This window comes from Punctularia strigosozonata (genome assembly GCF_000264995.1).
Source record: "Punctularia strigosozonata HHB-11173 SS5 unplaced genomic scaffold PUNSTscaffold_10, whole genome shotgun sequence".
NCBI lineage: Eukaryota > Fungi > Basidiomycota > Agaricomycetes > Corticiales > Punctulariaceae > Punctularia > Punctularia strigosozonata.
This window is the reverse complement of record NW_006767442.1, coordinates 1,280,329-1,302,333: the sequence shown is the minus strand read 5'-3', so window position 1 is coordinate 1,302,333 and position 22,005 is coordinate 1,280,329. Positions and strand designations below refer to the sequence as shown.

At 55.0% G+C, this 22,005-nt stretch overlaps 8 protein-coding genes across 8 annotated transcripts; 5 read left to right on the top strand and 3 right to left on the bottom strand.

Annotated features, from left to right (window-relative positions):
* Positions 1 to 1,801: 1,801 nt before the first annotated feature.
* PUNSTDRAFT_121885 (mitochondrial carrier) lies at positions 1,802 to 3,589 on the bottom strand. The gene is made up of 9 exons (XM_007386240.1): positions 3,239 to 3,589; positions 3,126 to 3,183; positions 3,033 to 3,073; positions 2,857 to 2,971; positions 2,596 to 2,810; positions 2,459 to 2,536; positions 2,225 to 2,377; positions 2,004 to 2,161; positions 1,802 to 1,949 (listed from the first exon to the last, which is right to left on the bottom strand). The coding sequence occupies exons 1-9, from the start codon at positions 3,530 to 3,532 to the stop codon at positions 1,889 to 1,891; spliced, it is 1,173 nt and encodes a 390-aa protein (XP_007386302.1). The 5' UTR covers positions 3,533 to 3,589; the 3' UTR covers positions 1,802 to 1,888.
* A 1,531-nt stretch (positions 3,590 to 5,120) lies between these two features.
* Positions 5,121 to 6,076, bottom strand: PUNSTDRAFT_72276 (acyl-CoA N-acyltransferase; the record flags this gene model as incomplete). Its single annotated transcript, XM_007386239.1, has 5 exons — positions 5,121 to 5,243; positions 5,317 to 5,500; positions 5,564 to 5,696; positions 5,753 to 5,942; positions 5,990 to 6,076. 5 exons carry the CDS (start codon positions 6,074 to 6,076, stop codon positions 5,121 to 5,123), a joined length of 717 nt encoding a protein of 238 aa, XP_007386301.1.
* A 746-nt stretch (positions 6,077 to 6,822) lies between these two features.
* On the top strand, positions 6,823 to 7,615 carry PUNSTDRAFT_72844 (uncharacterized protein; the record flags this gene model as incomplete). The annotated part of the gene is made up of 4 exons (XM_007386238.1): positions 6,823 to 7,117; positions 7,185 to 7,298; positions 7,343 to 7,428; positions 7,484 to 7,615. 4 exons carry the CDS (start codon positions 6,823 to 6,825, stop codon positions 7,613 to 7,615), a joined length of 627 nt encoding a protein of 208 aa, XP_007386300.1.
* Positions 7,616 to 8,473: 858 nt separating this feature from the next.
* On the top strand, positions 8,474 to 11,329 carry PUNSTDRAFT_136650 (galactose mutarotase-like protein; the record flags this gene model as incomplete). The annotated part of the gene is made up of 12 exons (XM_007386237.1): positions 8,474 to 8,613; positions 8,675 to 8,769; positions 8,826 to 8,904; positions 8,963 to 9,572; positions 9,610 to 9,684; positions 9,743 to 9,774; positions 9,834 to 10,147; positions 10,206 to 10,298; positions 10,358 to 10,548; positions 10,677 to 10,872; positions 11,018 to 11,145; positions 11,219 to 11,329. 12 exons carry the CDS (start codon positions 8,474 to 8,476, stop codon positions 11,327 to 11,329), a joined length of 2,064 nt encoding a protein of 687 aa, XP_007386299.1.
* Positions 11,330 to 13,772: 2,443 nt separating this feature from the next.
* On the top strand, positions 13,773 to 15,472 carry PUNSTDRAFT_121882 (NAD(P)-binding protein). Its single transcript, XM_007386236.1, has 10 exons — positions 13,773 to 13,989; positions 14,043 to 14,121; positions 14,173 to 14,201; positions 14,260 to 14,391; positions 14,456 to 14,579; positions 14,645 to 14,731; positions 14,787 to 14,869; positions 14,933 to 15,078; positions 15,147 to 15,279; positions 15,344 to 15,472. Exons 1-10 carry the CDS (start codon positions 13,899 to 13,901, stop codon positions 15,367 to 15,369), a joined length of 930 nt encoding a protein of 309 aa, XP_007386298.1. The 5' UTR covers positions 13,773 to 13,898; the 3' UTR covers positions 15,370 to 15,472.
* A 289-nt stretch (positions 15,473 to 15,761) lies between these two features.
* Positions 15,762 to 19,354, top strand: PUNSTDRAFT_105961 (argonaute-like protein). Its single transcript, XM_007386235.1, has 9 exons — positions 15,762 to 16,471; positions 16,528 to 16,994; positions 17,050 to 18,113; positions 18,169 to 18,279; positions 18,333 to 18,446; positions 18,501 to 18,590; positions 18,640 to 18,783; positions 18,841 to 19,051; positions 19,110 to 19,354. Exons 1-9 carry the CDS (start codon positions 15,768 to 15,770, stop codon positions 19,148 to 19,150), a joined length of 2,946 nt encoding a protein of 981 aa, XP_007386297.1. The 5' UTR covers positions 15,762 to 15,767; the 3' UTR covers positions 19,151 to 19,354.
* A 129-nt stretch (positions 19,355 to 19,483) lies between these two features.
* PUNSTDRAFT_121880 (uncharacterized protein) lies at positions 19,484 to 20,849 on the top strand. Its single transcript, XM_007386234.1, has 3 exons — positions 19,484 to 19,616; positions 19,674 to 20,467; positions 20,538 to 20,849. Exons 1-2 carry the CDS (start codon positions 19,537 to 19,539, stop codon positions 20,437 to 20,439), a joined length of 846 nt encoding a protein of 281 aa, XP_007386296.1. The 5' UTR covers positions 19,484 to 19,536; the 3' UTR covers positions 20,440 to 20,467; positions 20,538 to 20,849.
* A 127-nt stretch (positions 20,850 to 20,976) lies between these two features.
* On the bottom strand, positions 20,977 to 21,989 carry PUNSTDRAFT_145290 (acyl-CoA N-acyltransferase; the record flags this gene model as incomplete). The annotated part of the gene is made up of 7 exons (XM_007386233.1): positions 20,977 to 21,109; positions 21,172 to 21,222; positions 21,276 to 21,422; positions 21,472 to 21,550; positions 21,614 to 21,785; positions 21,838 to 21,888; positions 21,944 to 21,989. 7 exons carry the CDS (start codon positions 21,987 to 21,989, stop codon positions 21,005 to 21,007), a joined length of 651 nt encoding a protein of 216 aa, XP_007386295.1. The 3' UTR covers positions 20,977 to 21,004.
* Between the last annotated feature and the right edge of the window lie 16 nt (positions 21,990 to 22,005).

The following is a 22,005-nucleotide window of genomic DNA, read 5'->3' as shown; positions in this document are numbered from 1 at the left end:
CCTTCCATCAAAAGCCGGAAGAGGAAGCTGTAGGTGAGAAGTTTGATCTGAGATCTGCGGGTCTGAAGTCACAAATTGTATGTAACGCACCGTAACGAAGGCACCCATGGGAACGCGCCGCGGCATTCAGGCTTAGTGAAAGCGGTGCAGATTGGTCAAACCCAGCATCGTCATCAGCGGCGCCGTAATGCAGTCTGTGATGCCGGGGAGGATATACAAAATAATGCGGCCTTGCCGCGCACGCGTGTGCCGAGTGCACTGGAGGGCCTCATGGATTCCGTTCACCCGCTCTGGATGGACGGGAAGTTACGACGGGCTGATCGATCCGTGCTGCGGGGAAGTTGTTGGCTTGTTCGGAAGACGGCGGTGCTCAAGTTCCATGGTGATTTAATGCCGTCAACTCTTCAACGGACAACTGGAGGTGGGAGTCGCTGGTAGGGGCTGAAGGTGCATGGCTGCGTTGAAACCAACCTTCGGCATGACAAACGACATGGGAGAACTCTCGTAGTCCTCGATACAGCAACTATAGTTCCGGAGGCACACCATGTTGACGGCCCATTCTAGCGGCGCTGCCTATTAGGCGATGGAAGAAACTCTATCGGGGTACGACCACGGCCGATGGAAGAAGCGAGGCGCCAGTGGTCCTGTCCGAATCAATACGCGCACTCACATGTCCGTAACATGTCTGATTCTGACAGCCATCCGCCGTCTTTGGGCGGCAAAGAAGTATATGTTGAGATTGCATTCTTATCGTTATGTTGTAAGAGCAACGTTTCGGGGTGTGATCGGGACTAGCAATCTTTTATGATCATATCGTATCTTGTGATGAGTGCGGAATAGTGCCGTAGGGTCACTGCTGGTCACTGCCCCGATTGGCGTTTGGGTGGGCAAGACAAGATTCAGGGCCCAGGCAGACTAGGGCAGACTCCGTCGGCAAGCAGAACGATGTTGGCCACGTGGTCCTGTGGGTACGTATGTGGGCCGTACCTAATTACTGTACAACGACTACTTACTACTGACGCATGCTGAAGCCCTAGGATACTGTTATTTCTGTCATGACGCGCGGTGCAGCCGCAAGCAAACTTCCGGTTTCTCGATGCCGTCATCGTACAAGGGTTCTTGCATCCGTAAGGACTAACCTCTGTAGGACAAATCAGTGGAGATATAGCGGCTGGTATTGCTTCCATAATGGATATGGAATTTGCTGCGCATCAGATCCACAGACGTAGTCACCACCGTACATGCACAGACGAGGATATCGTATCAGATGGTGTGACATCGTAACCCACTCTCTTTCGGCTTGCAATTTCAGTCAGCGTTGTCGATCGCCAATATGGCCATGCGGCCCCAATTCCACCATGACCTTTACTCACCCCGCGATTTGTCATTTGATCACCAACGGCCACCTGTCCCAGGAAGCGAGGCGTCTCATGCGTAGTCGTAGACGCACTCCGGCATAAAGGCAACGCTCCCTTGAACACTCCCGACCAATTTCCATTATCGCACTGCCCGAGCCCCCGCAATCATATTCCAAACGCTCAGGCTTACTGCGATTTGCGTCCACGGCACTACGCGGGCGAAATACAGCTGGGAATAGCCGATCCGATATCGACACACGCCGCCGTGATGCACCCCACGAGCTGCGAAGCCTTTGGGGTATTGGCAACGTGGTCGACGCGGCTGGCCCGTCGGCGATTCGCAAGCCCCGGCGGCTGTAGTAGCGGTGTGAATTTGCAGGCTCACAAAAACTCCTTCCGTCCGAGCGTATACTGCAGTACTAGGCATAGAGTCTAACATTCATGGAGTCATCTCTTACGCCCTGATACCCTTGTACCAGTTGTGACAGTATACATGCGGAAAACCAACCGAAGAGCAGTCAAGAGCGCTCTCACCAGGCCTTGGAACCCCATGCGTTACCTGTGAGGGATTTCTTGGTGTGCTCATCCCACCTGGACATTGTCACCGTCAACACCGCGATACAGTAGCAGAGCAATACGACTCACAGATCCATGAATAACTTCCACAAGATGGAAAACATGAGGCCCTGCAAGCCGTTCGCGATTATTCGCGTCTTCAGCCCGCGTCCAAAGAGGCCCCGTAGCCCATCGGTTGCGATGACAGCCCGCGCGGACTCCAGGTAGCCGATCTTAGTCTCGTTGACCTGTAAAGCATGCGATCCGTTATCTCTGTGACCCGGGGAAGATATCGCCGGTCTGCAACGAACCTGACGGTAAGTCTTGACGACGCGGAGCGAGTTGGACACAGTGTCGGACACGACCGAGGCACTGAATCCGATGAAAGCTTGCCGAGCAAGCTTCTGGAGCAACCCGTCCGGTTTCGGCAGATTGTCAGAAAGGAAGTTATACGTCGAGAACCACTGTAAAGATGTGGGGTGGGATGATAGCATCGGCAAAGATCAGGCACGGGTGCCATATGCGACGCGATCAATGATACTGACGGGATAGTGCCCGACGAAGGTCGCAGCAGCCGTAGCAACGGCTCCGTACCAGAGTGTTCCGATCCCATATCTCTTGATCTGCGCGTTCGTATACGTGAGGACCGATCGCTGACGAGGCTAAACGGCAGAACACCTACGCGGTTTTTCAAAATGGCTAGACCTGGCTGTCCCTGGGCTTGTAATGTGGTCTTGACAGTATCGATCGGCGTGAGGATCATCCGGAAAGCGGCGGCGGCGAGTGATGCGAAGACGGTCTTCCCAAGCGAAGGAAGCTTCTTCATGTACGTGTTGCTATTCAGCAGCGCCAGGATACCAGCGTTGGCGGCGGTATCACCGAATCGTGCAATAGGGCCTAGGTGTCGTTGAGCGATGCCAGAAAGTCGTTATGTAATCCTCACCTTGAAACAAAGCTGCGGTGAGACCGGCATAATAGCGGCCATATCCACCGTCGTGGTAGAGGGTCTTGATGGCTACGGTCGTTGTAGTGCCGAAACGGTATTGATAGTTCATGACCTACACATTAACGCGGCATTACATTCAGCGTGAGGGACAATTGCGATCGAAGAATGCTTACCGTGCGCAGAGGCATGAGAGTCAGAACCTGAAGCACCATAGCTAACGAACCCGTGTCAACCAGGCTATATTCCGTCATAAGCTTGCTACTCACCGGCAGCGCCGCTCAAACCCCCTCCAAGAGCGCCTTTCAATGCGTCTTTGAAGTCGAACTAGGGAATATAACATTGGACTGTGAAGCACGGAGATCATACACGATGGTCGTACCTTGGTATCGTCAGCATCTATGAATCCCTTGATGAACACCGCCAGCAACAGGATTCCTAGTAGTCCAAGTAGTATAGTCCACAGGATCGCCCACGTCCTCGACTTAGATTTCGGCGTCCCTAGAACCACTTCATCGTCTGTAGCGGTAACTGCGTCCTCCCCAGCCTGCGCTTTCACTTGGACGTAGGTCGCGGGGCGTTCCTCCGTATCCGGCAATAACGCCTGCCTCTCGTCAATGGGGATTGTGCTGTGGCCAAGCGCACTCGTCCCCAGTCCTTCAGGGTTCTCCGACATCGTGGTGCAGAGCAAGGAGATGGCGCGAGTTCAGACGAGCTTGCGTGCCGGCACCTGCTATTGATATCGCGTCAGCACGTGGGCCATAGCTGACTACAACGCCCTTATCGGTACGGCATTCACAAAAGTAGCGTACTACCGCAGACATAGGTTCAAGATGTCCATGGTGATATTATCCAGGAGTAAGACTCGAAGGCAAGATACGACTTTCATGTGGTAACGATAAGCCTTAAGGAGCGGCAAGCAAAAATGTAAGCGTGAGAAAGACGGGTCGGCCGAATGACCTGGCTCGGCGCTCGCCATCCCGTTCATCAACTGCGCTCACTCTCAATCAATGGGCGCCTAGATATGGCATTGTCGAACATGCAGAGGACTGTCTGTCGGAACCAAGGCGGACCTTGATATGCTATGGCTATGCTGCAGACGACCTCACGTATATTAGCCCAATGGGTCTCTAACCACTGGTCGATTGGCTTTCGGGCCCAATCAACCGTCTAGATAGAGCGGAACACCATTGGTCTACCATTCGTCACGGCCTCGTGCAATGCCGTTGGCTGATTGAAACGGATGCTGCATAGGTGCTGCGGCCTGGAAGATCGGATGCACTCTTCGTGCGTCGCGATAGCCACTGGTGACCATTCTGATTCCCATCACCATTCGGCTGACAGACAGCCCTAGAAACCTGAAAAGATCGACCGAACAGTACGGAACAGTAGCCAACGCCTCCCATGGACCATGGGCGGACCATGGCATGAGATGGCAGGCAAACGGCAGCATGCTGTAAGAACATAAATGTAACGGTATGCACATGGATATGGCTAGATGAGCATAGCCTCTCGCGCCAATTCCCAATGTGAACATCGTATTGGACGTGTAGCTTCGGGCGTCTGCGGCGGCATTCATACATGACGCCCGGTACCTCCTTTCGGATGCCTTTCATATTGAGGGCCCATCAGATAGTCGTGTTGTGACCAAAACATGATCCGTGTGTTGCGCACACGAAGTCGGATGCTCGGCAGTAGATACCATGCTGCACCCGTGCTACCTTCATCGCTGTCACTCTTGGAATGAATTCACTCGAGTCGGCGGCCATCGGCGTTCGTGTTCCACTTAGTGTGCACCTAGACCACGACATATGAATGAATGGCAGCAGTAAGACCGGCCGATATCGTGATGGACAGCACGAGATACGGTTGGATGATGTAAGTGGCCAGGTGCGCTGTCCGGAGAGGAGCGATCAGACAGTCTTCCTCCGAACGCTAACGCTAAGTATCACAAAGGCAGAGCAACAGAGAGCAACGATTCCGGGGTAAATATCCGGAAGGAATCGGGATCAACGATATTCGTGACGATCAGGGACTGTCTGTCGAGAAGCCAAGTGGCAGTGCTTACTCTGAGCTCGACGTTCGTCTTCCTGGTCCGCCTCTGCGTTGCGGACGGACCCACGTCGGATCTGCAGCGTTGGACAACGATCGATATCGATTGCACAATTAGGCTTTGAAGGTACGAGGCCGACTGCGACGCGTTTCTCAGGATAACCACGAGAGCGAGGATTTTCATTATGACCGTGGACATCCATGATCGAACATCAGCGGGACATAAGCCACTGTACGTGCTCACGACCACCTTGCTCCCAGTCATCCCAGCATAGTGATAACATCGCTGTGTCTCTGCCATCGTACCCCGGGCGCGGATCGCCGTCTCTAAGCACCTATCAGAGCAAACAGGATGGAGTATGAGTTCGAAGACATGGCAAGTGAGTATGTGACTAGAAGAAGGCGGACCTTGTTGTTCCCCGCCCCCTTTTTGTGAGGAGCAAGGGCCATCTGCCACCTACGCACTCCTTCCAGCTTGAATCCGAGTCTCTGAGCGGCGCGTATTGAAGCCGCGTTGTTCGCGTTCGCTTTCCACTGGACACGGCGTAAGCCCAGTCCTTGGGGCGAGAGCTCAAGGGCGTATTGGAGGAGGCTGGATGTCGTACGCATAATTAGCCTGTCAATCGGAGAAGCGGTGGACCCAGTAAGAACTCACAGCCCAGTGGCATGGGTGGTAACGTGGGTGCGCTGGAATCGCGGAAGCGTGATGACCAAACCTATCTCGGTACTGAGTCTGTCGGGGTACGTCGCCAGAAAGCCGATGGTCCCAGCAAACGTTTCAGCAGCGCCTTGAGATCAGTGTGTGTCAGACCACGTCTTCCATGCACGCTTGACGAAAACGGACCTCCTTCGGCATTTGACGACGATCCTTTGTCATATACCGCATAGAGCATCCATTTGGGATCGCGCGCTATGAGAAGCATGAAATACTCTGTGAACGCCTCCACAGAGTTGAATGGCCCTGATGGAAGATATTTCCAGACATCCGGGTAATCAATCGTGCTATTCACAACGAGCTCGGAGTGTATTGATGGCTAGTATGAGTCAGAGGATGCTTGCTAGAGGAGAGGCAGACGCTCACTATGAAAGGCGTCAACTTGACTTTGTCGGACTCTAGCTCTCGAACGGGCAGACAAAAATTGACGTCAAAAGGTTCAGTAGAGGCCATGATCGCAAACGAGTGCACAGGGGCTCCCACTTCGCCTAGGCTATAGGTCGTGCTAATGCCGAGGTCGAGTCAAGCCGCAGCGCGCTGAGTCAGCTTTCGGCGAGGTCGTCCAGATAGCCATCAGCCCATCACCTAGGTCAAAGTAATCACGAGGAGCGAGACGATGTCTAATTCGTAGCATTGAGGGTCAGAAGGCGCGATGGTACGATGCACAAGAAGTTGCTGCATATATGCCAGCTATGGGTGTAATACCAAGATCTTCGGCCGAGTTGCCCTTGAGTCCCTAGACTTACCCCAGAGATCAGAATTGATACCAAAAGTGCCCTTGCGTTCACATACTGGAGCGTTAACGGCCAGAACGTAGAGAATATCGACGTCAAGTTGCAGAGAGCTCTGCAATTTGGCTGCAACCCGATTGGCTTGGCTGGAGTTGGCGGGTTACTTCAGTGTTCACGTGCATCGTGCCTACAGAGCGCCGGAAAGGCCGCGGAAACATGCAACATGCAACTTGCACTCTACCTATATCCCTGACGCCTTGGTCAACGAGCAGGGTCTCGTACTCGCCCTAAAACGTCCCCATGCAGGTTGCGAACGTTTATCGCCAATTAACGCCTTTGGCATCAAGACCGGTCTCCCGCGCAAGGGAACTATGCCACGACCGCTGTAGCCTAAAGGCTGCGCTGTCCCGCAGTTTCGCTAGCTCAACAACACGATACCGGAGATGGAATACAGATCCAAGTCAAGCGATGCGGTACAAGGGGATTGGCCATGCTCCTCCTCCGGCGGGCAAAGTGACGTTCACCTCTTCGGCCATACGGTCCTCCGGCACGACCACGGAAACAGAGGAGGCGACTACTTTTTCCGATCCGTCAAGACCGGGCCTTTTTTACCACTTCTTGAATACGGATCCGCCGACCTTTGCTCTTTCCTTCGTCAAAACACCCCCAGCTACCGCGGATTCCGCCTCTGTCATCGGTTGGTTACCGGCTCGGACATTTGGTCAGGAGGATGAAGCTGGGTTAAACGATTTTCGCGAGAACCGTGAGTACTCGTCAAGAAAGAGCTGTGACCCTTTTCTTGCGTGCTGATGGTTCATTGTGTATCATAGCGCGTTTCCGCGAAGTTCTCCACGAAGTGATCCGGGAAGGGTTGATCGAAGGTTGCGACGACATCCAGATCAATGGCGCACTGCAAATCCGCGAAGGCTGGATGCATATACACGGTCAGTTGGCGATCCATTGCCACCAACTCGAAAACCCATGATAGCTCTAGATGAACGGAATCCGCCACCTCTTGGACGAATAGGCGATATGGACGATATTATCGGGTCCGTACGTGTCGAAGATTCGAGGGTAAGAAAAGCAATTGGATAGACTCATCATCTTGGCGATTGAAGAACACTCGTAGATTATACCGGATACGTATCAGCCGATGCCTTCGTACCGTATCTGTACGGCCGATGGCGTAACGCAGCTCACGGAGGGTTTGGCGACAAAGTTGAACCGAGTTCTGGAGCGGATGAATCAGGACGAGCACTGAACGGGGGATGTGGAGGACTACGGTTCTGGCACTTGGTTATCAGGGAGACGAACCCTCGGGTGACCGTTTACTGATCCGGCTGCTCTTTACGCTAGGTATGCGCCACTCACTAGAACGGCCTTATTCAGGTATCTGATGGATATTATGGCAGCTTGATTGCCATGTATCGAATGCGAACACTATATCAAGCGTCGGTCTGCCTGCAACTCATCGACGGTTGTCACTGTGGCAGCGCGAGATCTATGTGGCTTGAATATTGCCTCGCATGAAAAAGGCCAGAAAATGCATATCGGATCGCCTAGCAACTACGACCTCCCAGTATTTGCTGGAATGAACTCTTTGTTCTCGATGTGCGGAATCCTTGGTCTACAGATGATCAATGTATACACTTCCGCTTCTGTGCGAAGCAGCAATCTTCCCATCCTTCGCTTACTCTTATGCACAGGGACCGGGGTTCTTCCGGCCGGGCCGTTACACTCTTCTACGGGAAACGGAAACAAGCTTCGCAGTCTCGTCATGTCGCCCGTTGAATGTGCAAGATTCCACAGAGTGGTGTCATCGATAGTACCGGCTTTGGAGAAGGGTCTTCTGAGCAAGTTGCTCGATGCGCTCAGGGGCGACGACTCGTCCGAATGCTGCCGGATGGCCGCGGGCCGGGGTGCGGTTCACGTGCATGGCACTCCCACATTCGCGTTTGAACATGTCGGGGCTGCCCTCGCAGAAGGTCGACCCCATGCCTTGCCATCAGCGGGTCATGAGTTTCTTTGCAGCGTCGTCGCTGGCAATGCGGCATCATCGGTTCTTTTGATGCTCAGTTGAGAGCTATATCATACGCGACGCCTGGCACATCGGGCAATCATGTCTCCTTCTTTTCTCTTGGGATTTGTCGCTATATGCGCGGTTATCAACGCGTTTCTTACGCGTGAAACCTTCGCTAAGGTTGTCGCGACCGAGAATGCGACCTTCCTCGCCTTCGACAACGGCAGGCTGTCCTTTACGTTCGTCGATTCTTTTCGTCATGCACCTCATCTAACCTCGGGTTCATTATGCTGCATGCAGGGTAGATAAGACTACGGGCTTTCTAGGACATGCACATCTGGACGGCTTTGATTTGCAAGGTCCTCAGTCGAATTCGTCTGGTCGCGGTTACTACGGTGAGTGTCGTGGTCACTTGCCGATATTGACCTTGCGTTGACTGAGTATTTCACAGAGTGCCATTGCGTTCCGACTGACTATCAGGTGGCGGGGTCCGACATATACCATGTTGGTCTCAACTCGACGTTCAATCTGTGTGTTCTGCTCGCGTGTGGTCGAACGTTTCCTTGTCTGATGTCTTCTCGTCCCTAGCCTACAAGGACACGATAGCACTGGGAAGGCCTACGCTGGCGTGTTTGCTCAGGAAATACTTCCTATAGGTCACACATTCCAGCAGTGGTACTTCCTCCGAGATGGCGAGACCGGCCTCCACAACTTCGCTCGTCTGATCTATCACAACGACACGGTTGGCCCTCCGTTCGAGGACGGAGGCATCCCGGTACGGGAGATCCGTGAAGTCTTCCAGTTCAACACGACCTTGTGGCAGACTGCGTCGACGAATCCAACATTGAACGTGTCGATCCCCTCCCAGGAGGCTATCACGCCCGCCATCCAGGTGCAAGATGCTACGTGGTACCTCGGAATGACTCCAGAAGAGCCCTTCGTCCAGGAGACGGCCGTTTACTGGACAAAGTACATGTTGGCGGACGCGTACAGATATCGAAAAGCCCATGGGCTTTACGGCAAAGCAGAGGACGGCACGGCATACGGCGCGTGGCTAGTTAGTGTTACGCAAGACACGCTCTTTGGCGGGCCGACCCACTACGACCTGCTCTTGGACGGCATGATTGGGGTGCCAGAGGGTAGTACGAATCTGCAGCGCATTCCGCACATCTATTACTACGCGAGTTTCACCATCTCCGTGTGGCTGGTCCGGCTAACGCTCGAACTCTTGGCAGTTTGCGTCCAGTCACCAAGGTGCCGCGACTTCGAATCTGACGAACGAGGGATACGACCGGACATGGGGACCTCAGGTATGCGCTTGTCAATGTCACGCTTCTTATGGATCGCACTGCTAATCAGAGTCGGCAGCTGCTATATTTCAACAAAGGCGCAGATGCGAGGTACCGTATCTCCATACAAACTTTCGGACGTATGCCCTGCTAACGCCGATATATGTCAGCCTATCTACCCTTCGCGCCGACGCGGAGTCGAAGGCGGCCTTGGGTTACTCCGACTTCAGCCAGTTTTACGACTCAGTCGCCCACCTCGTGCCTGGCTTCGAGCCACCTTCCTCGCGGGGGAGCGTGTCCGTTCGGATATCGCTGCCTGCCGGCGCCGAGAACGCCGTCGCCATTCTGAGCGCGGAGGGGTTTGACTTTCCCAGCAACGTGCTCGACCTATCGGCGTATCAGTACTGGGGGGACGTCAGCGGCGGTAGAGTGACGATCGAGCATGTGAGGCCGGGGAATTACCGCTTGACGGTGTATGGCCAAGGTCCGTTGTGTCACCGTCGGCCGTCGCGGTGGTTGATCATTAGTCCTCCCCCGCATAGGTGTCTTTGGCGAGTTCGTCCAGCAAAACGTGGCCGTGGTTAGTGGGAAACAGACGCAACTGCATGACCTGCGTTGGACCGAAGAGAGCGCAGGTAGGGCAGCTCGGACGCGACTTGAGCGTACGCGTCTCACTAGTCCTCTGTTGCGACAGGAACGGAAATCTGGCGCTTCGGCGTCCCCGACCGCACTGCGGGCGAGTTCAAGCACGGTTTCGAGCGGATCCAGAACGAGTCATTCCATATCCAGGAGTACCGGATCTACTGGGGCGCGTACAACTTCACCGCCGATTTTCCACATGGCGTCGACTTTGAAATCGGCGCAAGCGACTACGATAAGGACTGGGTCAGTATCACTCCCCATGCATATTCCCAAACCCGATCATCGTGTTCCTTTCTTTCCTTCCCTCGGAGGGCGGCGTCCGCGGGTTAAGAGTGGCTGACGTCCAATTTCTCGGTTTCTTCTCTTGCCAGAATTATTGCCAGTTCTCAGAGTACGCCGGCGCGGCGGATACCAACTTTACGATTCGGTTCGACCTCACGGCTGCTGACGTATCGCCAATGTCGGCGATTGTCACGCCCGGCGGGAACGCGACGGTCACCGTTGCCGCCGCGGGTGTGTCCGGCCCCACCGGGAACGAGGATTGGTCGTCTTCGATGTTCGCTTCTTGTGAGTAACGCGTCGCCCGCTCGCCCACACGCCCACAGCCCCTCCGACTGCGCGCGCTCGCTCACTAAATTCGTCGTTCTGTCACGCTCGCCCACGCTTCGAGATTCATGCTTCGTCGTGTGCTGATGTTGCCAATTCATACTAGTCCCACTGTTCCTCACGGTAAACGACCGGCGCGACGACGCCCTGGAGTGGATCATACCTTCGAATATCAGCTCGAGCTGCGTACAGCGGAGCGGGATCTCATGTTTTGCGGTGAGCCACAAGTACCAGGTACGCCCTCGTCATGCACGCATATCCCAACACCGGGCAACTTCTGATCCACCGCGGTAAATTTGCGTGATAGTTCCCAGCCGATTGGCTCGTCGAAGGCAGTAACAGCTTCGAGTTCGGCCTCGTCCACGGATCGAAGACGTTCATCATGTACGACGCCGTGAGGCTGGAGGTCGCATACTGATATTTATCAGCGACATTACTTGTCGATGATGTGTGTCCTCTTTTGTGCATCGTGTCGTCGGCTGAAAACACCGTTGTCACGATCTGCGACTCTGTCGACGGGAAGATATGCAAGCCACAGGCCAACAGAACATTGAGAAGAGGGCGGTCCTCCGCAATTGTGTCTGTTCACTGTTCGCTTCCGCGACCGTCAGCGCATCCAATGAGGGAGGTCGTCCGCCACAGCGCCACGGAATCTATGTCGGATGATCATCATGGGGCTGATATCGGACGGAAGGGCGAGACCTTCCTCCGAGAGATCGCTTCCGGGAAACACCAACGACTTTCTGAGGTTGCATCGATTGAGCGCTCGCGCCGCCGCCGCGCCGCCACATTGCCGATGGCGCCCCTCATCGCGAATCATAATCATGATTTCTTGACCGTTGTCGTGTCCCACGGACAGATCTTTGCCTGAATTCGCGGCACACGTTGAGAAAGGCTCAGGAAGGCTCATGTTGGGAAGGCGCGCGTATGATCCCCACGGGACCTCCGGCTGTCTCGACAGGGATGGCATTCTGAAGTCATGTTTCTGGAGAAAGGTGAGTGCCCGTGTCCTGTACTCGATGCATTCCCTGAATGCTGAATAACAGGTAGGTATGCGGTTGCAATGGCGGAACGCCGGTCGCCGCAACCGCACGTTTTCCTACGGGTGGCACAATTACAGTCTCGGCGGTCCCAGTGAGCCGAGGTCGACGCACTCGCTCTGACGCAGGTGTTAAACTAAGGAGGTGCGGGTTAAAGGTTACCACATCTACTTCGCCACGGAGTACCGGTCGTGCTGGTTAACGTGATGACGACCACAGTCACCTCTCCATCTGCAAGTGTCGACGAAGAGCTGGGGCGACGACGGGGCCTGTCGTGATGGCGAACCAGGAGAGCCAGGACGGCCGTTCGATTGACGGCTCCCACCGTAGCTGCCTCTGTTCTCCGCATGCCGTCTTATTCTGCCTGGAAGCCCATGCGAGACCGCCAATCTGGTGCGTTAAGAACTCAACCCATCCCGAAAAAAACCAGTGAGATAAACCCGAGATGGGGGGCGAATACAAATCTGCGTCCAGTATTGGGAAGAGAAGCAAGCGACACAATGGACTGTGGCCTACGTTGTTGCAGTGCGTACGGACGCCGATCACCCGCCTTCGGCTCTCGTTCCAAAAGGGAGATGGGTCCACGCCACTCAAGACGTATATAACGTTGGAGAGACGTCGAAGAAATTTGGCGGCATCAAAAGCATATGACAAACAAGAGCAAATTGTCCTCGAGAGCTCCGGAACCACTCGTGTTCGCTGCTCGGGCGGCAAACATGCGGTTCAGCGCAAGAATATGTCAGATAACTGAGCTCATTGCAGATCTGCTGCTCGAACGCTTGGAGCGACTCGGCAATGAAAGGAAGCACAATATTCAAGAAGGCCTGCCATCCATGCACTCTTCCATTTACCGTCTTCATGCACGCTTTTACTTGAAATTCTCGCGAAAGGTGAGTTCATAAAGCACAGTCATTGCATTCGCTCAAGAACAACCAAGTGATGCGATGAAGGGGTATAATAGGCATTAGACAAACTCCAGTACAATATTTGGTGAAGACAGTCGATTGTTCGCTATTGTTTTGATAAACGGAAAGCGCAAGCGTTTAGAAGGCTGTACTACGTCCTCCTCTGCGCCTTCCTGTGCGCATGGTTGACCTTCGGCTACCGAAGCAACGGCAGCAAATGATGTCCATGATAACATCGAAGATAGTCACGATGACCTGAATGATAAACGGCGTGAGCATGGGCGATATGACGATACGAGATGAGCAGATGCTTACGGTGACGATGGCGCCGACGATGGCCTCGAGTAGGCCTGCAATGGCAGAGATGATAGCCATGATGCCGCCACCGATCGCGGAGATGATGGATCCCTGGTGAAGGAAAGATTAGTGCCATGTACGATTCCCTTTCGGGCGTATCGAAGAGACGCACCATGATGAAATGTCTTGTACGGTCGTGAAGTAGTCGTAAAAGATTCGATTGGTTGGTAGGTGGGGTGGGTGGGTGTAAGCTTGGTGCGTCCTGAGGATGTCCCGGGCCACCTTATATACCCTCAGGCGTCTCGGACCTTATGTCGCCTCGTGAGACGTACAAAGACCAACTCCATACGCCGTCATCGCGCATAACGGTCCGACCGGCCTTTGTGCGGCGGCGGGTCTTCATTCTGCGCTGCTTGCGGTAGAGGCATCGTCAGATGGAGCCGCCCTGAGTCGCTGTATGGCCGCAGCATGAGGATGTGGAGTGCCTTTGCGGTGGCGTCACCGAGCCTCGAGCCTTGAGAGGCGCATGATGACGTCAACGGCCAGAACGGTGAACCCACGTCACGAGCCACGCGTCGACGCGCGAGCCTCGGGACGAAGATGAAGTTCGCCACTCTCCATGACGTCCTCATCATCGTCCATGGCGCATATCATGGGCCTCACGATGGGGGATGTGCATAATCTGAGACTTTGCACTGTACACTACCCATCGAACCGATAATTTGGAGCAAATTTCAAGACCACCATGCCTGGCGACGAAGTCATCACCGCGTACTCGGTCGCTGTGCCCAACAAGCAGCAGCAGTCGCTGCCTGGGCTTGACAAAGACATGAATCGTAAGATGCCTTCATGATGAGTCGGGCGCCAGGGGGACTAACCCATATCCTAGCCGGTCTCGAGTACAGCAAGCAAGAAGTATGGGACGACGAGGGCAAGCCGCATCTCGTCGAGTACGTGGGCGCTGGAAAGTAAGAATCGGGACGTATTCGGTCTCTGCAGCTTGCTGATGAACTACCCAGGCTGAAGGGCAAGACGGCTATCGTCACCGGTGCGCATATACCCCACGTGCATTTAGTCCAAGTTCACTCATCCGTGACATGGTATAGGCGGCGACTCTGGGATCGGTCGCTCTGCGGCGATTCTCTTTGCTAAAGAAGGCGCACGAGGTATCACCATAACGTATCTGCCGCAAGAGAAGGAAGATGCGGAGAGCGCGAAGAAGCAGGTCGAGGAATCGGGTGAGGCTTACCCGATCACTGAACGTGACTATCGGTCTGAATACCTCGTTCGACTGTGTCTAAGGCGCGAAGGTGCTTCTCGTCGAGACGCAACTTGAAGAAGAAGCGGACTGCAAGAAGGTCGTCGACGAGCACACCAAGGCATTCGGCACGCTGAACATCCTCGTCAACAATGCGAGCAAGCAAATGTATGTATCGTTGGCTCTTCTTACCATTTTGTGGGACGCGAATGATCGAACGGGACACCGTCCAGCATCGAAAAGGATCTGTCGAAAATCGACCTCGAGAACGTCCGGAGCACTTTCCAGTCCAATATTCTCCAGATGATCGCCGTCACCAAGTCCGTCTCAGCGCCGCCTCTACCAAGCCTCGCACTGATGCACGCATATATCCAGGTTTGCGCTACCACACATGGTTGCCGGTGCCAGTATCATCAACACTACCAGCGTCACCGCCTACAAAGGCAGCGCGCAACTTAGTACGCATATATCCCACGCTCTATCTCTGCCAACGCTCCTTACATGACCGATGGTCTGTTTAGTCGACTACTCGTCCACCAAAGGTGCGATTGTGACATTCACGCGCTCGCTCGCCCTCCAGCTCGCGCCAAAAGGCATCCGTGTCAACGCGGTTGCCCCCGGTACCGTCATCACCGCGCTACAAGCCGGCAGCCGTGACGCGGAAAACGTGAGTCTCTGCCTTCACGGAACGGTCATCTCCGTCGACGTCGAAGGCTGACTGCGATGGCCTTGCAGATGGAAGGGTTGGGAGTCGGACAAACGCCGTTGCACAATCGGGCTGCGCAACCAGCGGAGATGGGCCCTTCGTACGTGTTCTTGGCCAGCAGCGACTCGAACGCGATGACTGGGCAGGTTCTGCATGTGAACAGTGAGTCTTTGTTATTATCTCGGCCTGAAGGTATCCGTGAACTGATGCGCTTCCGTCGCTCTAGTGGGCGCGCACGTTGGCGCCGCTTGATTTCGACATGCGAACGAGAGGGATCCAAGTAGTCTACATCATTTGTACAGTAACCATGCGCATATATTCAGTACGATATGCAGAGCATCTCCGCGTTGTATCCCACAAATTGAGAGGGCAAAGCCGTGGGAATAAAATTCATTTTAGCTTTCTACCACGACCTCGTCTTGTCTTGATCATGGACCGAGATCGATGCGCATTCTCTAGTAACTTGTCCATACAAGGTCCATTCAACGGAAGAACTGGTCGTCTTCTTTTAGCTCAGGCGCTGGCGTACTGTGACTCGTGAACATAGACGCCCACGAAGCATACTTAACACGCGTGGTCCGTGCGCTCACAGCAATCGCATCTTTGCTATCGACTACCATCATCTCCCCCATACCAGAACACTACACACAATGAGCGGTCGAGGAAACAGAGGTGCACGCGGCGGCGGGGGCGGGGGCAGAGGTAGCCCTCGCGGCGCATCTCCTGCTAGAGGCGGCCCTCGCGGCGCATCTCCTGCCGGAGGAGCGAGCCCCCATCGCGGCGGCCCGCCTGGCGACAGAGGGGGCGGTCGTGGTCGTGGCGGCCCTGGCGGAGGCGGTCGCGGTGGTCCAGGCGGCTTCCGAGGAGGCGGCCGTGGTGGGCCTGCGCAAGTCTTCATGGCTGGCAGACCCGCCACGATCGACCAGCACATCGCGGGCTCCGAGCAGCTCGTTCAGCGGTTCAAGACCGTTCCGCCGACGGCCGAGCGCCCGCTCCGCCCTGGGTTCGGCACCTTGGGCACGCCCGTGACGTTGCGGGCCAACTTCTTTCGCATGACCTTGCCCAAGGGCGCGAAATACTACGATTATGTGATCGAGGTGAAGCCGAACGTCGCGAAGGGGAAGGTGCGCCGGGTCGTGGAGATCATGCTCGCCGCGCCCGCGTTTGCGACGTACAGGCCTCGTGTGGCCCACGATGGCATGCAGCGGATGATCACGCCCAGGGCGCTGCCCCAACCGCTCGAAATACCCGTCGAGTATTATGACGAAGCCGCTGCCGGACCTAAACCTGGTGCGCCCAGGTACACCGTCGAGATCAGGCTCGAGCGCGAGCTTGACATGAACCAATTAACAAAGTATGGATTTTCCCCATCCTTGCGATCGATCCTGAAGACGATCTCCCTTTTCACAGGTACACCGACGGGGATCTCGATGCTCGCAATCTGGACATCGCGCCATATACCGCGGCTCTGAACCTCGTTTTGCAACAATACGCCTCCGACACCGCGTGGCGCGTAGGACGTAACCGACACTTCTTCCCATCTGATGACGAGAAGCGCTCCCTCGGGATGGGCGTGGAGGCCCTCAGAGGCTTCTTCTCCAGCGTGCGACCCGTATACAAGCAGCTGATGGTGAACGTCAATGTATGCATGACGGCCTTCTACGAGCCGAGTAACTTGGCCGATGCTATCATGGCCTTCAACCGGCAATCCCGGGGTGGGATGCCCAAGGCATTCAAAGACAAACTCAGGGTTCGTACGCTCCACCTCGGACATAAGAAGCCTGTCAAGGCCATCGGGACCAAGTCTGCCAGTCAGACGTTTTTCAACTGCGAGGAACTCGGAGGCCGAATTTCCGTGGCCGACTACTTCCGGCGGAGTACGCGAATATTTTTGTTCGAGGTCTACTACTTACTGACATGAGGCCATCACAGAGTACCCCCATCTTCCCCTCCGACACGCGGATGACCTGCCCGTGGTGGACATCGCTGGTCCGGCCAGGAGGGAGCCCGTCTGGATCCCCGCAGAGCTTTGCGAGATCACCGAGGGCACCCCGTACTCCGGTCGACTCTCGGACCGCGAGACAGCTGACATGATTCGCTACGCATGTCGCCCGCCCTACGAGAACGCGCAGACTACCGTCGACGAAGGCCTGCCTAAACTTGGTCTCGTACCGCGCCATTCGACGCTCACCGCCTTCGGCATTGAGATCTCAGGTGATATGACCACCATCCCCGCGCGGGTTTTGCCCCCTCCCCGCCTTTCGTACAGGTCGGGCCAGCCCAACGTTCGCGACGGCGCCTGGAATATCCTCGACGTCAAATTCCATCGTGGAGGCGACATGACCAACTGGGCGGTGCTGATCGTTCAGGAGCAGGGTCAGGGGAGGTTTTCGGGGCCGAATGACCAAACACTCCTTGATCTCGTCACCGGATTCGCGAACAAGTGTCGCAAGGCCGGAATGACCGTCCCGCAGGCGTTGCCAAAGATCATCGCTACGCCCAACCTTCCCGATGCGTCCAACGACTCATTCCGGGCCAGTGCGATCGAAATCATCCGCACGACGATCGTCAAGAATCTCGACCCTAAGAAGAAGCCGAGCTTTATTCTGGTGCTCCTATCCCGAATCGACAACTACATCTATCCGGGGATCAAGCGTTTGGGCGACGTCGTTCTCGGTGTGCACACGACGTGCATGTTACTCGATAAGGTCCTCGGCACCTCTTACAAACCGAAGACCCCGCAGCAACAGGACCAGTATTTCTCGAACGTCGCTCTCAAGGTTAACACGAAGCTCGGCGGCATCAACCACTTGCTCGATGCGAATGCTATGGCCTGGCTTAAGGAGAAGAAGACGATGGTGGTGGGCATGGACGTGACGCACCCCGGTCCGCGGAGCGTCTGGGGTACTCCATCTGTTGCCGCCGTCGTCGCGAGCGTCGACGAAAATTGTGTTCAGTTCCCAGCTAGTCTGCGTCTGCAAGAGACGCGCAAGGAGGTGCGAGAACGTTCTGAGGCTCAGAGCATACGGGGTACTAAATCGCCTCCCGTAGATGATCACGGCTTTGGATGAGATGATGATCGAACGTCTGCAAGCCTATCAGCGGAGCAACAAACAAGCCCTCCCGGAACGGATCTTCGTATACCGCGACGGCGTATCCGAGGTTAGTACTCGAGCAAATGTGGACGAGGATATATATAATTACGCATGCTTCAGGGTCAATACGACACGGTCCTCGTCGAGGAATACCCGCTGATCCTCAAGTCCTTCGAGCGGATCAGTCCGAACAAACCATATCGACCCTCGTTGTCTATCATCATTTGTGGAAAGGTTAGCGTCACTTTGCGAGTTAGCTTGGGGTCACGCATGCTGATGACGTCTTAGCGCCATCACGCACGGTTCAACGGGACAGTCTTGTCGGACGTCGACCAAGGCGGTAATACCAAGCCTGGGACCGTCGTCGACAAGGGAGTCGTAAGTAACATCGTCTGTGGCCGATGGTCGCTGGCTTAATACGTCGTAGACGGACCCATATCTGTTCGATTTCTATCTGCAGGCACATAAAGGACTGCAGGGCACCGTGAAGGCGACACATTACGCGGTCATTTACGACGAGAACAGGCTTACCGCGGATGGTATACAAAAAGGGACACACGACGCGAGCTACGTGAGTGACTGTATCCGAAAACGTGGTAAGGTCGTCTGACTGGAGGCGGTATAACAGAGTTATGCACGCGCGACGAAAGCTGTCAGCCTGATACCCGCCGCATACTACGCCGACATCGCCTGCGAACGCGGACGATACTACATCAACGACTTCTTGAACTTGGGAGACGAGAAAAGCAGCGTCGCTCCCAGCACTGCCGGAGGTCGTAGAACGAGGGAGGAAGAGAAGCAGCGAGTCTTCGACGAGGCGACCGCCCGTTGGGGGAACGGTGAGTCCTACTCTCAGTGTTCTTCACACAATTCACTTAATCCTTTGGCATTGCGTAGGCGTCCACCCTGATCTCCGAGGGAGCATGTTCTATATTTGAAGTGGTGTTTTGTCGCATTGAATCTCGAAGCCTGCGGCTCCTCGTCTTGTTGAGCATGTTGTACGCTTATGGTTTGTCGTAGTTTGTCGCCTATGCTGTCTCGTGGAGTCTTTGTGTGTTGTCCCTCATGTACGCTTCCCTCAATCCCCTTGTATTTGTATTCCATCCGGTTATTGTTTTGCAAGAACATGTGCGATATATCTGCTAGTCTGCTTGTTATTATTGTATACAAGGAAACGATCGCCACAGATGATTATTGCTGTCGCGTGCACGTCTATAAACGGAACAACAGAACGCGAGTGAGACACCTCCCTCAAGTACCCGCCACAACCTCCCTTAACCTCTAAGACGACCTTGCCATACACCCCCTTTCATTCCTGAATATCATGCCTCCGCGCCAGCCACCGAAAGCAAAGGAGACCCAGCCGGCAGCTGCAACTAGCGGAACGGGACGACCGCGGAGAGCGTGAGTGGTGGCCACCGGGGCGTCGTACCAAGCGTCAGGCTAACTGGACGTATGTAGGGCTGCTACGCAGGCTAATGCGACCGAAAAAGAGGTCGACCCCCCGGTAGCGAAGGGGAAAGGAAAGCAGGTCAAGGCACCGACGGCGAAGGCGAAGGTCAAGGCGCCCGCGACGAAGACGAAGGCGAAGGGGAAAGCGGTCGAGACTTCAGCTGCGAAGTCAAAAGGGAAAGCGGTCGAGGCGCCGACGACGAAAGGGAAGGGGAAAGCAGCCGAGCCTCCTGCATCGAAAGGGAAAGGGAAAGCGGTCGAGACGCCCGAACCTACGCGTCAGTCCTCCCGCAAGAGGAAGGCGGACGATCCTCCTCCATCACCTCCACCGAATCCCAAGCAGGCTCGGACGGCGCGAGGAGGAAGGGCCGCTGCCAAACCTCCCCTCGCTGAAGCTAAGGAAGCAGAGGAGGACGGACAGGCGGAAGAGGAAGTCGACGAATTGAACGAAGAACAGAATCATGAAGAGCAAGTGGACAGTGAAACCGGGTCGGTTGCCTCGGGCAACCTCGATGAGGATGAAGACGACGACGACGATCTTGACGAAGAAGAGGAGAAAGAACAAGAGGAGTATTATCGGGGGCTAATTATGGAGACGCACAAGTACTACGAAGGCATTTACAAGAGGTGCGACGAGATGAAGGCCATGATCGGCCAGGTCGAGAAAGCACTCGCGCGCTATGCGGAGCACGCTGGACTGGAACGTCCAGAGGAGGAGAACGTGCCTGGTCCTTCGAATCAAGCTGGCCCTTCGACTCAGGGTATCAGAGCTTGAAATTCAGGCTTGTAGGACGTCGGGCTTGGTGCGCACTGCTGATTCCGACTGCGTGACGATGCGTTGACCATGTTTCCTTACTGCTCAATCCCGTATAGACCGCCGCATTGCTCCGGTTTCCATTCAGATACAGAAGGTCATCGCGCGACGCTCATCGCATTCATATCGGCGCCATCCTATCCGTGATGCTCGATCATTGTTTCAGGTGCTGGTTTACACAAGTCCTCGTGGTTGAAGAGAAGTAGAATTCTACGCGAACGAACAGATCAAACATGCAATGCGAGCATACATACCCGTGGAAGCATGGTGATTCTAGAATTGATTGTAAATCAGGCTGTGTTTGCTTGCTTGAAAGGGTCTCCTTCGTAAATCGTACACGGAGTGCCGGAAATGTGAATTGTGTTTCTTTCGTCGGAACGTCTGATTCAGACCCTCAAAGTGACGCATACTGGTATGATTGTGGAACGACGCGACGTCGATGGTGCGCTGCTTGATCTGCTCTTCACATTCCACTCAACCAAGCTTCGCAGGTTTTCCTCATACCAAATCATCGCCGACTCCATCATCATTTCAGATGCTTTCTCAAGACCCACATGTCCCACTCTCCATGAGGGCTCTCGAAGTGCTGTTGTCCTTTCACCACGTATCCCCAACGTTGGTACATGGCAAGCTGTTAGGCACGCGCCTCGGAGTCAGCGTCAACAGAGGTTTGCCAGCGGAGAGTGCACGTACGTTCTGTGGAGTGCCGGTTTCGAGAACTACATCGCTGCCCTCCGCGCTAGCCTGGAATGGCATCTTGGTTTGCAGGTCGGAAGATCCAAACACTCAACGCTTACCTTAGTCTCTCCGGCTTTGATGAGGCTGCTGCCGACGCCTTGGCCTTGATGATCAGGGTGGACTCCGAAAATGTGCAAGAAGCGTTCCTGGGTTCTGGTCTCCGGCCCAAGCGCGTCCGCGCACATCTTATTGTACCTGGGGGCCAACTAAGGCAGGTCACAAAGGTGGTATGAAAAACAATCCGCGTTCTCTCACATATTCTGAGAACCAATTCCACTTCTCAGGGCCAAATATGTGCTCGAGGCCGTCGTAGCCTGCTTTGTGCTGCTCCTCGCTGAGACAGCGGGGCGCATACATCAGAGTGAGAGGATCGGCGTCTACTCAGACGCTAGCCTACCTGTCGAGGAAGATCCTCCCTGGTTGGAACCACGTCGCAGCACCGGCGATCTCGGTGTCTCCACGGCTGGCTATCCAAACTTCGCCAGCGATAGCGGCTGCCGCCACATGGGCCTTCATGAAGGCGTGGTATACTGATGGGTCACCATTTGCAGCGGCAACTAGGAATGGGTCTACATTTGGTTATGCGACGGTCGTGTCCAAGGAACAGCGAATCGGGCCCACCGTTCCAAAATGCTTTGGCGAATACAGCGGATACACGATCAACCTCCTCCGCTAGCAAGAGGACGGCTTAGGCGGAGCATCTGCCACAACCGGCAGGGGTGCTTACTAGTAGGCGCAATGAGCTGCCGCACGGAGATCGCGGTCATGTCCATTGTTGTCTACGATCGG

Bases quoted from the DNA above. Each gene is read 5' to 3' on its own strand.
- PUNSTDRAFT_121880 (XM_007386234.1), top strand. From the start codon at position 19,537: ATGCCTCCGCGCCAGCCACCGAAAGCAAAGGAGACCCAGCCGGCAGCT. The intron at 19,617-19,673 runs GTGAGTGGTGGC...GGACGTATGTAG, and splicing joins ACGGGACGACCGCGGAGAGC to GGCTGCTACGCAGGCTAATG.
- PUNSTDRAFT_121882 (XM_007386236.1), top strand. From the start codon at position 13,899: ATGCCTGGCGACGAAGTCATCACCGCGTACTCGGTCGCTGTGCCCAAC. The intron at 14,122-14,172 runs GTAAGAATCGGG...TGAACTACCCAG, and splicing joins GAGTACGTGGGCGCTGGAAA to GCTGAAGGGCAAGACGGCTA. The intron at 15,280-15,343 runs GTGAGTCTTTGT...CCGTCGCTCTAG, and splicing joins GCAGGTTCTGCATGTGAACA to TGGGCGCGCACGTTGGCGCC.
- PUNSTDRAFT_121885 (XM_007386240.1), bottom strand. From the start codon at position 3,532: ATGTCGGAGAACCCTGAAGGACTGGGGACGAGTGCGCTTGGCCACAGC. The intron at 3,184-3,238 runs GTACGACCATCG...TATATTCCCTAG, and splicing joins TAGATGCTGACGATACCAAG to TTCGACTTCAAAGACGCATT. The intron at 2,378-2,458 runs GTCAGTATCATT...ACATCTTTACAG, and splicing joins CCTTCGTCGGGCACTATCCC to TGGTTCTCGACGTATAACTT.
- PUNSTDRAFT_105961 (XM_007386235.1), top strand. From the start codon at position 15,768: ATGAGCGGTCGAGGAAACAGAGGTGCACGCGGCGGCGGGGGCGGGGGC. The intron at 16,472-16,527 runs GTATGGATTTTC...CCCTTTTCACAG, and splicing joins GACATGAACCAATTAACAAA to GTACACCGACGGGGATCTCG. The intron at 16,995-17,049 runs GTACGCGAATAT...AGGCCATCACAG, and splicing joins GGCCGACTACTTCCGGCGGA to AGTACCCCCATCTTCCCCTC.